At 46.0% G+C, this 14,683-nt stretch overlaps 1 protein-coding gene across 1 annotated transcript in view; it reads left to right on the top strand.

The window, feature by feature from the left end:
* Positions 1-9,485, top strand: part of MYOM1 (myomesin 1) — a 111,052-nt gene extending 101,567 nt beyond the window's left edge. The window contains exons 34-38 of the mRNA XM_080936369.1: positions 559-722; positions 3,664-3,700; positions 4,138-4,160; positions 5,254-5,309; positions 8,732-9,485. Of these exons, the coding sequence (XP_080792495.1) occupies positions 559-722; positions 3,664-3,700; positions 4,138-4,160; positions 5,254-5,309; positions 8,732-9,025 (574 nt within the window). The 3' untranslated portion in view covers positions 9,026-9,485. The remainder of the gene's footprint in view (positions 1-558; positions 723-3,663; positions 3,701-4,137; positions 4,161-5,253; positions 5,310-8,731) is intronic.
* The last annotated feature ends 5,198 nt before the right edge of the window (positions 9,486-14,683 follow it).

Below are 14,683 nucleotides of genomic sequence, written 5' to 3' on the forward strand. Positions count from 1 at the left end.
TGTGTAAGGGCTGTTTCCTTCTGTTCTCACACAGGGTCACAGCACACGCCTCATTCTGCTGACAGCCAGTCAGCTTCTCACTCACCTTTGACTCTACCCACAAGTGCATAGTTATGTGTGCTTTACAGCTCTGGAGCAACCTATGTCAATAGCTGTTGGGCACGGATAGTCCCTTTTACTTACCCACAGAACATTTGTGTTAAACATGCAGTAAAATGGTATTTAGTTTGGTCTTTCGCCTTTAAAAAGTCTCTTAATCTTAGAAACAAATCCAAGCAACCCCAAAGATAGTCAGTGCCCCCAAGAAGGATTGGCCTTGAAATCAACACTCAGGCTACTGCAGTGAGTTCGCAGATGTTTGGGCTATCTGTTCCTGGTCCCTGGAATCCAAATGCTGGACTTCTGGGCCTATAATCAGCCCGAAGCAGGGATGGCATAGGCAGGTTCCATGCTTTCTGAAAGCCTGTGAATGTTTATGGTATGTCCCCTAATAAGAGCAGAGGGAGGGTGAGCTGGTCACAGAAGGAAGCACTGACAACCCTCTCTGTGCCCTAACAGTGGGACAGGGATTAAGTACACAGACAGAGTCAAGAGTGGCGTCACCGGGGAGCAGATCTGGCTGCAGATCAATGAACCCACTCCCAGTGACAAAGGGAAGTATGTGATGGAGCTCTTTGACGGCAAGACTGGACACCAGAAGACAGTGGATCTCTCCGGACAAGGTAAACGTACTCACCCAAATTCACTATAGAGTGGACCGAAATGAAACAAGGTTGTTACACTGGGGTTGTCAAAGGAGTTGGCGTTTGTGATGCTTGTGTTAAGTGGACCTGTTCTGATTGGCTACTCCGAGTCCCAATCTTTTTGGAAGACTGTCTTGTTTTTAAGTTCAATTTGGTTATATGTCACCTTATGTGAGCGATGTCATTATACTTAGATCTGGTCATCTGAGGACTCGTGCAGGAGCTAGGCTAAAATAATGGCCTCCAGTGTATTTTAGTAATAGTGATTTTGGCAAGACAGTCTTAATTGTAGAGAATGTAGTGGGCAGACAACCATCAAAAGCAGATGGAGACAGAAAACATGGAGAGAAAGCACAACTCTCACAGAAAAGCTCTGAGGAGAGGTCAGCTGATTCTCCATCCACTCCTTAACGGCAGAGAGTGAAAAGCAAGAGTGAGATCCGAGCATATTCACCAGTCCAAGGAAGCAGCTGCTTTAACTAGAAAGACTGACTATGAAAGGAATCGATGATCTACCAAAGCTCCAGAAAGTGGCCGGTGGTCCTAGCGCAGAAGAGAAAGGGTTAACTCTGGGCAGCAACAAAGGGTCCTCTCTGTCCAAAACTATGAAGGAGTGAGAAACAGCACAGGAGATGAGGAGATGCTGAGTGGAACAGTAGGAAACTGGAGGACCCCAGATGTCTTAGTTGTCTGCTGAGATATTGGGGTGTTCTGGGGACAGTGGGTGAAAGGAGGAACAGGTAAATGACTTGCAACAAGCAATTACCGAATAAAACTAAGACAGCTACTGTCACCAAGCTGTTTGTCCCCAGCCCCTGGCAGTATCCTCCCCTCTATTCTTTCTGAAAGAATAAAACCATTTAGATGAAGTCACCAAAGGGGGACCAGCGAAGTCACCCAATCCTTGGTGCACTAAGATGCGGTCTTTGTGCATCACACTCTTCATGGTTTTCAAGCTTAGAATAGATTCACAATTTAGAGAACAGCTTTCTAGACACGCACTGAAGGAGAGAGGGAAGGAGAGAGACAGACAGACAGACAGACAGACAGACAGACACAGACACAGAGAGTTCTCTGAATCCCCTTCTCTCACCCAGTCCATACCTACTCAACAAATACTCAAGGACCTGTAGTCATGGGAGAAGGTAGAGCAAGAGGACGGGGGCCTCTGACCGAGGTCACTCCAGCAGCGCTGTTGATGTCTCCCGCCGTCCATCTGACCGCGGGAAATACAATAAAAGGGGAAGCGGCAAGTGTGTGCACAGATTTAAAATAGTTCAAAGATTATTTTAACAACAAAGCTTATGCAACCACCCGACTTTAACCCCTCATCAGACAAAGGCTGTGGATCCCCTCAGCAGGTTGCCATGGCCACCAAACACATTAGTTTGACCACACGTCTTTTTCTCAGTGTGGTGTGGGGACCAGAAACAGTTCTGTGTTGTCATCCTATGTTCAACCCGAAACTCAGTCAGTTTTCAGGGGAGAAAAAACAAGGCCTGACTTTATGCTTACTCTTTCATATGTAAAGTGTGTGTGTGTGTGTGTGTGTGTGTGTGTGTGTGTGTATGTGTGTGGGGGTAGGGTGGATTAGTGTAACCCAGTTAAATGTATACTCTATAGATTTAAATAGGACTCTTGTTTAAGAAGAGGGCATCACAGGTGTGAAAGTCTGATGAACTGAGGTTGGTTCTCAGGACCCATATGGAGAGCTGAAGGTGACAGTTCACATCTGTAATCTCTACTTCTACCCTGAGATGGGGGTGTGGGGGAGACAGGAGAATCATCAAGAAACTCAGGTCAGCCAGCTCGGAGTAAGCGAGCAGCAACAGAAAGGAGTCTGACTCACTGAGCGGCCGGTGAAAACTGCTCCTGAAAGTTGTTTTCTGATCCCTCTACACACCCTCAACTACACAAAAGAAATCCTATCTGTGTGTGTGTGCATGTGTGTGCATGTGTGTGTTTGTATGCATGTGTGTGCATGTGTGTATGTGTTTGTGTTCATGTATGTGTGTGCCTGTGTGTGAGAGAGAGAGTGTGTGTGTTTCTTTGGCCACAAAGGGGATGGGAGATGAAATAGAAGGATTTCTAAACAAACTTGCCTTTTCATGAACTCAGTCAAGTGTGTCACCCTGAAGTGGCAGGGATGAGATTGTTCAGAACCCTACCACACCATTGTCTTATCTCAGCTGCCTCCACCTCAGTCCCGCTGCGGCTAGAAAAATACAAAAATACCGCTTCAGGGAGGGGAGGGAGGACGAACTGAGAAGCAATGCTGAGTGAGAGGAGAGCGGAGGGAGGAGGGCCAGAGGATGGGGAGGACCATAAACAAAGACCGCTGATTGGCATGTGAACAGTGCCACGGTGACACCCATTGTTTTCTACGCTAACAAAATTGTATTTAAAAAAATAAACGAACTAAAAAGTCTCTGTTCTGTAATGGATAGCACACTGGATTTCAGGCCAGTCTTGGCGCGCAGTGTGATCGTTATGACTCCAAGTGCTCTCCTGCCAAAATAGAGCAGAAACCCTGACACAAAGACATTTGAACCATCTACAGGAGCCTATGAGGGCTAATTTAATAAGAAAAGGCTTTTTAAAAAAATTTCTTTCAAGGGTGTTTAGACAACACAGCTTTGTTTGAAAGACTCACTGGGACTCTTAGCTAACATTTTGTTTAAGGTTAAAGGCTCCTTGCTGAGACAAAAGCCTCTAAAACCTACTGCTTCATGTTTTCTACAGAGAAAGTACTCATTTGTCTTGTTGAGAGCATTATACTGTAATGTAAGTCATAGGCAGCCTGATGGAAAGGGGGTGGGTGACCTAACCTTGTGACTTTAACCAGCCCTGTGTGTCATCAATTCTGACTGATAAAGCTTTAACTTTGTTTTTTTTTTTTTTTTTTTTTCTTCTTTTAAAGCATTTGATGAAGCCTTTGCTGAATTCCAGAGGTTAAAGTAAGTTCCCCTTCCTGGCAAGGGCCACTTCCACTCAAGTTACATTCCTGGAACCCTGTGTTCCACTGCCTATCTGAGTATCAGGACGTCTTTTGTTTCAGCAAGCATAGGAAAAGCCCACTTGACCCTGTTAGTGGAGCTGCCAAGTGCTGTGAAGCAGAGGGCGGGCTCCACACTGCCCTGTGTAGTAAGTGTGGGCTCCACACTGCCCTGTGTAGTAAGTGTGGGCTCCACACTGCCCTGTGTAGTAAATGCTGGTTTTGTTGCAGCTCTCATGTAACTCAGAGCAGTTGTACAATTGAGAAAGCAGCTTTCCATGCCTGTGTGTGTGTGTGTATGTGTGTGTGTGTGAGAGAGAGAGAGAGAGAGACAGAGAGAGAGAGAGAAAGTACTTGAAATGATACTAACACAAGTCTTCTTTGTTTTCTCAACCACAGACAAGCCGCCATTGCGGAAAAGAGTAAGTAACTACCTCCAAACTTAGCATGGCAGCAAACTCAATGTCGGATTTCATTTCCTGGCGTATCTACAGATGAAAATGGATTCTTTTCTTGCCAGGCTTAGTAGTATAAGCCTTTAATCCTAGTGTTTGCGAGGCAGAGAGTTTTCTATGGTTTCTAGACCCCCTTGGTCTCTACAGAGAGATCCAGGATAGCCAAGGGAATACAGTGAGATCCTGTCCCAAAACAGAAAATGGGTGTTGTCTTCTTTCTTTTATAAATTATAAATGCAGACATTGCAAACAAACAAACAAAGGAACACCCTTAGTTGCAAACCATATGCTAGGCATTCGTCACTTAAAGATACAATGTATCAGAAGAAAATTAGTCCCAGTGAACAATATTAGAATCTGAAACTTTGTCTTTTCCACATTGGTCAAACAAGGTTCAAGAGTCACAAACTGAATGAAATGAGGCTGGGAACCATGGTGTTTGTGCCAGAGAGAAGGCCTTGGGGTGCGGCACAGAAGGGTTCCTTCACCAAGTGCTGAGACGGTCATACCCAGAGCACACATGTGTTCGGCCCTAGATCTCAGCTCCTCTCTTATACTTTTCTTGATATACTCAGCCACAGATAGAGAAAAGGAAGCTACGTAAGGAGAGCTTCAGAGGAGCCCCACAACTGCACAGGCCTCCAGATATATATATATATAGCCCCGCCCCTAGTAGGCAACTGGTGCTCAGCACAGGGAAACCATAAAGAGGCCTCTAGTTTAAGATATGTTGCACTTTCCTTAGCTTAAACCCACTGAGCTACTCAAGGGCTAGAGCTGGATATAGCCATGAAGATCATAGAGCAGGTCTTTACGTGACAAGATGGTTCCAAGCTGTGGTACGAACAGCTTTAGTCACCTGTGGATGTGCGCAGTAAGTAAAGAGGAGTTAAAGCCAGAGCCACCGAGTCATTTCTTGTCTTGCATGTTGAAAGCTCTGTGAAGTAACTATCAGGACAGGGAAGAACAACGTGGGAGGTCTGCGTCGTTAAGCGTTTTGAGGCCATGATCATTGGCTCTCCTGATTGCAGAGAGTAACCAGAAATTCCTATGCTTGCAGATCGGGCCCGGGTGTTGGGTGGTCTCCCCGATGTTGTCACCATTCAGGAGGGCAAGGTAAGTACTTTTGTCCCTGCTTCCACACGGGGAAAGGTCCCAGCACCCTACCCTGTGGCCCTTCCTTTTGCATTCCGCCCTCTATGTCTTATTTCCTTGAGTCTGCACGTGACCAGAACAACCTAATACAGGGTTAAAAGTTCAGCATTTCAGTCGTAGTGTCTTGTCTGGCCTGCATCAGGATGAAAGTCTGTCTTGTGATCCTGGATTTAGGCCATTTCTCCAAAGCCATGTTTTTAAACGATCAGGAACCATTAGGCTATATGAAAATGAACCTGAAAGCATTAGCTCGTAACCATGAAGAAAGAAGTTCTTCCAGCATGCTGGGAGGTGCCATGCTATCTCCTGGTTACAGAGAAACATGCTGCCCTTGTGAGTTTTTTATTAGCTCCATCTCCGATGAAATCCAACCCCTCCGTTTGATGCTAAACTGGTATTTCCTGGCTCCTTCCATCTGAGAGGCAATGAATGTGACCTCTAACCTGTATACAGAGTGGTGCATGCCTGTAATCTAAGAACTCAACAGGGAAAGTCTAGAGCTCAAGGCCACCCTTGGCTACATAGCCAGACCCCATATCAATCCAAATAGGCTCAATATACATCTTGCAAGTCCATAAAGACCTGTAGTGAACTAAAACCTTTCCTACCCAGAAGAGCACTGACTACAATGGTGGGCATGCGAGGGGCGACCTTGCAGAACTTGTGATCAAAGCAAGGCTGCAGATTCCAGGCAGTACATTTCTCTGTGGGCGGAAAATACCGTAGGCAACCGTCAGCTCAACCTTTGAGAGCAGTTTCTGTTCTTAAGCTTCCTTCTCCACTTTCCTCACCTAATGAGGCTGAACTCACTGGGCAGGAGGTGACAGAAGGAAAGAATGTATGGGAAAGTCCTCCCATCCACAGCTCAGATTGCAGGGGTGGACACTAGTTTTCCACAGTGTTTGCGATTCCCATTTGACTCAGTTACATTTTACCCCAAGTAAATCACCAGATTCCAAAACCTGAACCTGACCTATTCAGATACATTTAATGATGATGCCTTGACTCATTTAAAAATAATTACATGCATGTATTTCTTTATTGGAGGACATGCAATAGCATGTGTGTGGAAGTCAAAAAGAACCCCTTGCAGGTATCTGTTTGGTTCTTCAACAGCATGGTACTGGGGGATTGAACTCCAGTCACCCAGTTTGGCAGCAAGCATCTTTACCTACAGAGCCATTTTTCCAGCTTGTACTTTTCTTTCTTAAATGTACACATAGAATAATTCAGTAGAAATGCTAATTTAGACCAGCATGGCAGCACGTAAGCCCAGCACCTGGAAGGCACAAGCTAGAGAATCATAGGTCAAGCCTGAGCTACACAGCCCGCCTGAAGAACTTGCTAACTAATGATGAGATGTGAGTTCTGTAATCTACCCAGCTTTACTCCCACAGAAGAGGTAATAAGCGATCACTTAAGGTTTATCGAGAAGATATTTAAAAGAACACTCCTTTCCTATGAAAGCCAACCTCGTTCCCAGTCAAGAATATGTAACTTAGTATTACCCATGGAGAGTGGGTAAAGACACCATATCGTGCACCTACGTGAACTTTGCTGATAAGTGGCGTACAACACAAATGCACAGTGGCATGAGTAGGAAGGATGTGGGGTGACTGAGTCACGTATGCACTGTTGGTGGGATGTAAGCCAAAGTTGTATCAGCTCTTAGTAAAAGAGCCTGGTAAATTCTAGGGAGAAAAATGAATCATGTATTTATCATACAGTCCAGCAACTGATCCCTGGGCATTTATCCCAGGGAAATGGAAAAGTCTGTGCTCTATTCATAGTAACTCTATTCATGAGAGCCCCAAATGGAAATGGTACATATGACCTTCAGGGACATGTACATGTACTGGTACACTAGCCAACAATGAAGGACCAAGAGGCTGATTCAGCAGCATAGGTGGATCTGCAAGGAATTGTGTGCAGACACAGCAGCAGTCTGGAAAGTTTGCCTGCTGTAGACTGTGTTTATATAGCATTTTGACATGACAATGTCTTATAAATGGAAATTGAGGAGCGGCCGCTGAAGAATAAGAACAGAGCTGACAACCAAAAACACAAAGCTATGGATCCTAGCCCCAGTGGAAAAACAGCTCCCACGCCCAAGGCCCAGGAATCACTGCAGAGGAGGGGTTGAAGGATCGATAGTAAGAGCCGGAGGATCGGGGAGTCTTTGTGCAACTGTGTCTCCTATAAAGTCTCACCAACATGACCCTCCCCCGTGTGAGCTGAACAAAGACAGCAATGGGCATGCCGAGGTGGACGGGGAGAGGCCCAGCTAGAAATGCCGAAAACCAGAGAGACCATCTTCCTCAGGGAAGATAAAACCAAGTGGTTATCCAATGCCAAGTGGTCGGTCCTGAAATCACACACACATGGAACACTGGATTTGTTGTATGTAGGAATGTGTGTGTGTGTGTGTGTGTGTGTGTGTGTGTGTGTGTGTGTGTGTGTATACACACATATAATAGGTATATAGCAACAATTAATTTAAAAAAAGAAACCATGAATTTGAAAGAGCAAAGAGGGGGATGTGGGAGGGTTTGGAAGGAGGAAAGGGAAGAGAAAAATGATGAAATTATAATCTCAATAATTATATTAAATATCAAAAACAAAATATATACCTTAAAAAGGAACAGGGTTGCGAGGTTGGGGTGGCTTGTGGAGCTTTGAGGGACAGCACAGGGAGCTTGTGGTGATGTAAGCATGTCGACCATGGTGATGGTGGGTACCTAATGCTACCGACGGAATAGAACGATCTTCACAAACACAAGCCTCTACAGTACTCCCTAGGGTTGCACATGAGCCTTACATTTTCTTAATAAGGCAAAGTAAAACTGCAGCCCCCAAAGCCAGAGTCTCAGAAAGAGTTTCAGCACGCCAGGGAATGTTTTACTTAGGATGCCTTTGAGCCAAGCACCTCTGGGACAACACAGGTTGGATGGGGTCCTAATGGGGAAGATGGAATGGGGAAGTGACTTAAGTCATGCAGAGCACCTGCTGCCCTCCACTGCTGGGCCCAGTGACGCAAATGCAACGCACAACTGAGCAGGTGGTAAGGAGGGTTTCTCTGCGGATGCAGCCCAGAGGCCCACACCACAGGGAACGGAGGGTGTCTGGGTGTTACGGAGGAGAAAATGGAGGTGGAGAATGGAAAAAAAGCTCCTCAGTGTGCTGACACAGACAAGCATTCTAGAGTCCCAAAGCCCGGCCCTTAAGATGCTCTGCGCACCTTACATCAGGGCATAACCATGGGCACCTAACCTTAAACCACCTGACTTAAACCCCGGCCTGGAAGCCTTGTAGTTATCGCTGATGTGGGCTTGGATCAGAATTAGCTGACTTATTACCTTCCTTCCCATAACTCTGTCTTGCAGGCACTTAATCTCACTTGCAATGTGTGGGGTGACCCAACCCCTGAGGTATCCTGGCTGAAAAACGAGAAGTCGCTGACCTCCGATGACCACTGCAGCCTCAAGTTTGAGGCCGGGAAAACGGCCTTCTTCACCATCTCAGGCGTGAGCACGGCGGACTCCGGCAAGTATGGGCTGGTGGTGAAGAACAAGTATGGCTCGGAGACCAGTGACTTCACCGTTAGTGTGTTCATCCCGGAGGAGGAGGCGAGGAAGGGAGCACCAGAGACCCCCAAGGGCAACCAGAAGTCCAAGTGAGCGAGACTGGGGAAGTTTCGAGGAGAGCCAGGACCAGCTGACCACCCACCGTGCTGCTGCTGTGAAGATCACAGTTACTGATGAGATCCTCCTGGTGTCTCCCTGTTTTGTGCTAACAGTCTCTTTATCCCTATAGATGAGGCACCAGTGAAGTGCACTTTAAGGGTTTTAGTCTACAATCTATGCAGTAGAGAAACATTAGGACATGATTTCAAAGAAGGCGGCCAGAGAATGTGGGAGAGGTGCTAACTGAGGGAAGTGAGCCGGGGTCTGAAGCCGATGAAGCTTTACCTGTAAGCGCTTAGGGATTGTCCACACCTGCTGCTCTGTCAGAACAGAGGCTAGCTGCTGTGGGCTTGAGTGTGTGGGTCACTGTTACTGTGGGAATGGTGCATTTCTGATAGCAGCCTTGTGAACTGGCCTCCTCCAGTGTGAATAAAGTCTCCCATCTTTCCTCTTCCCTGCCATGTCTCCCTGATCCTCACCATGTAGGGGCCTTCCCACCTCTTCCTGGTTGTCTCTGTAGCTAATCTTTTGGTTTACACCCTTATGGCAAAAGCAGTTCCTTCTGGACACTGCCAGATAAGCCATCTGAGGTCAATGAAGGCTCAGAGTTCAAAGTCACACTCACATTGTGTATCTGGTCACTTGGCCTATACTCCATCTCTAAGATGGAGTAGTATTTGACTAATGTGTGTCAACTAATTATGACAGAATGCTCAGAACTGAGTAATATTTCATGAAAAGAGAACAATTTCTTGAAGTTCTAGAGGCTCCAAAATCCAAGATCAGAGTCCTGACATCTTGCAAGGATGAGGCCAGGATCTTAAGGACCTTTTGGCTGCCCAGAGGTCCTGGAAGGCAAGCAAGAGAATGAACTCTCGGAGGGGAGGAGGTTGGGTCCTGAGTTGGTCTTTTGTCAGGAACCTTTCCAGAGGCACCCAAACCATTCTGCTGTGCACACTAACTACGTTCGTCCCTGCTTTCCTGGTTAAAAACCTGTTGACGATCCTCCTCCTCTACACTGCCAAAGATGAGTCCTGGTTGTGAACACTGGGGACACATTCAAACAGTGACACCCAAGATGAAGCAGAGCCCTCCCTGCAGACATGGCCCCTATGCATTTATAGCTTTTAAAAGATCAGGTTGAAGTTGGCTCTAATCTGACTGTCATTCCACTGTCCAGCTGAGTGTCTGCTGCTACAGAGCTGGACCCAGGCAGGAGCAGGGCACTGAGTTCTCCTAACCTGGAGAAGAGGCTGTTACTTGGATCTCAGCCTCCTCTCTGGTGACAGCAGGCCTCATGGATCCCCATCGTGACGCTCTCACCAAAGCCAAGCCAGTAGGATGGCCTGGTCTTGGCTGCTCTGCTTGTAAACTAAGTAAACATCATTTCTTTGCAAAGCTAGCAGGCTTCAAGTCCTTTAGTATAGAAGAATGTACTCTCTGGCGTAGTTAATAAGAGCATTTCCTAGAAACCAAGTAAATGCCAGTTAAGGTCCTTATCCAGACATAGTCCAGATTCTCCCCGCTTCAGTCAAAGGCTATGTGGGGGCAAGTAGACTCAGAAGGAAAGGGCCACTGGACAAATACCTGCCAGGAAGCCTGAGAAGAGCCCAGCAGAAGCAAGCTCTCATGCTGAGACAGAGGCTCCTGAGCCCTCCACACAACCCACAGGACAGCACACCTAAGAGCCAGCAAGCAGGGTCTCAGTATTGGGGGACTAGAAGTTCATCCCACCACCTTGTGCTGAGACCAAGGCATGTTAAATCTCTCTCCCTCCCTATCTCTCTCTCTCTCTCTCTCTCTCTCTCTCTCTCTCTCTCTCTCTCTCTCTTCCTCCCTCCCTCCCTCACATACCACACACACACACACACACACACATCCTTACACACACACCCTTACACACATGCACATACACTCACACAATATGCTTGTACACACACTCGAATACACTCATATACACAAACATACTCATAAAATACACAGACTCTGTAAAGCCATAGTACTAATTTTATATAGATAGAGGCCCTCAGAGTAGGAACTGGAAATTAATACTAACACCAGAACAAGAGATGTGACTCAGTTGTCCAAAATGGGCTGTGCAAAGGCAGCTTAGACAAAACAAAAATGGTCACAGTAAAAATACCACCAACTGACATGGAGAAGCTGTAAGTTTGCCATCTGCCTGGAGGTGGTTCTGGGGAGGAAAAAGATGAACAGGCTTTCAAGTCAGTGATGGCTGCATGTGGGGTTCACATTTACAGAACGGCATGGTAGCAGTCCCACAAGAACACCCATAAAAATGGAAATAATGTCTGGAGTCCGGAGAAGCAAGTGTAAGACAGAGAACTTGTGTGTCTAGCCACAAAGGGTTCCTGTTAGGAGCTTTGTTCTCACAGGAACAGCTAGAAAACCTGGCTAAATATAAAGCAGCGAATGTCTGGGGCCTGGGGGAGCCCACACACAGGACTGTGATTCCTAAGGGGGGCTGGGAGTGGGTTATAGCAACAGCTGGGACTTCTCTGGCTGCTTGCTTGGAGGAAGGGCTCAGGCTACAGCTCAACCTCACTGAACTGAAGAGAAAGCTTATTAACGAGAACAACTGTGCAGAGGCCAAGGGGCCAGAGCGCTGCAAGTAGCCTGGAGGAGTTTGTGAGTAAGTGATCAGGCCAACGATTCTTGAAGCTCACATGGGCTGGAAATAGTTCTCACTGCCAGCAGTGCAAATGAAAAGTGTACCAAGCGTCTCAGAAGGCCTAGGCTGAAAGCTGAAAGGAAGCTGCCCGAAGATGGAGAGATGGCTCAGTGGCTAAGCGTGCCTGCTCTGAAAGCATATGGAAATGAGTTCAAACCCTCAGCATACACATAAGAAACCAGGTATGACTCCAAGTGTCTGTGATTCTAGCATGGGGACCAAGACAGGAGAGCTCACTGGCCAGCCATCATAGCCAAAATGATGAGCTGCTGTCTCCTCGAGAGACAGAGAACAATAGAGACAGACAGCCTCTGTGTACATACAGGTGTATGTGTATGTGCAAACACACACACAGAGGCATACATGTGTGCATACACACAAAGGCACCACACACACACAGACAAATGTATATGCACACACATACACACAAAACACACACTGACACAAACACATGTAAACAAGCCTAAAAAGGATGGAATTTCTGTATGAGTGGAAACTGTGTGTCAGAATCATTTGCAAAGCATTTCAAATGAACACAGTATTGAATGGTGTAATAGTTAACAACAGTTAGTATTCAATCTAAATTTAGCAGGCTTTTACACTGGGGTACTGCTTCTGGGAGAGGACTAGCCTCACATGGGCAAGGCCTTATTCAGTTTCCAGCACCCCAAGTACATACATACACATAATACACACACACACATATATATACATACATGCATCCATGCATGCATATATACATATATAGACATGTAATATAAATCATATGCCTGCAAAGACATAAGATGGTTATTGCTGATGACTAGAAGAAAAATAGTCATAAAAGAATCCCAGCAATGACTTGAGTATGGAGCTTATAACAGAGAGCATGCTAAGTGAATAAATAATTCAAAGCAGTCATTATAAGTCTAGTAGAGGTAGCACAGGCCTGTCATACCAGCAACTAGAAGGACAGCGTCAGGTAGATCCAAAGTTCAAGGCCTGCCTGGGCCATCTTGTGAGCCCTTGACTCACAATGAAAAACAAGAGAGCTGAGAATGTAACTCATTTGTGTATTACTTGTGTAGAGCATGTGTGAGCTAAACTCAGTCTCAAGTACTGACTGCAAAAAGCCTTAATACCTTCCATGTACCCGAGGAGCCAAAGGAGAGAGTGAGTACATTCAGCAGGAAATGGAAGACTACCAAATATAGTGAATTTGCAAAAGAAAAATATTCATGAAGAAAACTCTTTAAAGCAGTCAGAAAACCACAAGTCACACTGCAGCAGAACAAAAGTAGACTATTATGCAACTCTGCCTGAGAGGCTGTGGAAATCAGGGGGCAGAGGATCAAGTACAAAGAGCTGGGCTGGAGAGATGGCTCAGTGGGTAAAGGCACTTGCCACTAAGCCTGATGACCTGAGTTCAGTCACAGGTGAAAGGAAAGGACCAGCCTTCACACACATGCAGCAGTGTGTGCGTGTGTGCACACGCGTGCACACACACACACACACATACACACACACACACTGTCTTATTTATGGTTTCTATTACTATGAAGAGACAACATGACCAGTGTAACTCTTATAAAGAAAAACATTTAACTGGGGCTGGCTTACAGTTTCAGAGCATTATCATCACGGAGAGAAGCATGGCTGTATGCAGGCAGGCATAGTGCTGGAGAAACTGAGAGTTCTATATCTGGATTGCAGACAGTAGGAAGAAAGAGTTAGCCACTTGGCCTGGCTTGGGCTCCTGACATCCCAAAGCCTGCCCCCAGTAATGTACTTCTTCCAACAAGGTCAGACCTCCTAATGGTGCCTCTTCGTATGAGCCCACAGAGGTCATTTTTATTCACACCACCACATACCCCCACACACATGCACACCCACATCTGCTGTAAATATTATACAAAAATTAGAGTAAAAAAATAAACATATGTTTTTCAACCACATATTTATTATATATTCAGAAAGAGACTTACATGGGCAATAGTTAACAAATTATAAGGTATATTTTTAAAATTAAATATTTCACGAGCAAAAGTTTTAAGAAATTATCTTTAAAACTGGGAAAAGAAAAGTCTAGATAAAAACAAAATTGTTGCGGGAAAAAAACACAGCTGAAATGTGATCAAGAAAATCTTAGTTTGGCGCGGTCCTTGATGTGTGCGGGAGGTGGGGAGAGACAGGTATTATACTGTGAAGAGAATATGCAACATTTTCAGGTGCCATAGGTAAAATGGACTTTCTCTGGCAAACTGGAGCTGAGAAATCTACCACCCACAGATCTGTGCTTCGGGAAATGGTAAGGGAAGGTTCAGCAGAGACAGATGGCCCCGGTGGGCGTTCAGACCCACTAATGGCTATTATAAAAGTGGAAACACTTGGCTAACAACAGAGCGGCTCGTCCCATGTCCCTTATCTGGTCCAGCACCGAGGACCAGCACACAAGGGTGTCGACCTACAGCAGCACCAGGCTTCTCCAGCCTCAATGACAGTCCCTTCAAGCCTGCCCCTGACAACTTCTCCACCCGTCTGCGGATGGCTCTACAGCGGAGCCATTAGAGGCTGGGGAGACGGAGTGTGGAGGGTAGCGTAAGGGCAAAAATATTACCTTTACTAAAAACTGTGCTTTTAGAACCTGGGGAGGAAGCTCAGTGGTTGAAAACTGGAGCACGGATCTTCAGAACTCACGTGAGTGTGGCTGTAGCTGCCTGATTGTAAATGCATTCTCAGAGGGCAGAGTCAAGGGAGCCCTAAAACCAGCTAAAACATGTGCACATGTAATTATACATGTGTGCCTACACATATGAAAACATGCATGCGTACACACCTATGGAAACAGAAAAAATAGTTTTAGACGATAACCCCAAAGTGATGTGAGACATGTGAGTTGAAGGCAGTGGAGGTTAGTGTGTCATGACTGCAGAGGCCATGTCTAAGAATAAATGAAAGACACACCAGGAACTCTGTTACCT

Source organism: Micromys minutus (assembly GCF_963924665.1).
Source record: "Micromys minutus genome assembly, chromosome: 23".
NCBI lineage: Eukaryota > Metazoa > Chordata > Mammalia > Rodentia > Muridae > Micromys > Micromys minutus.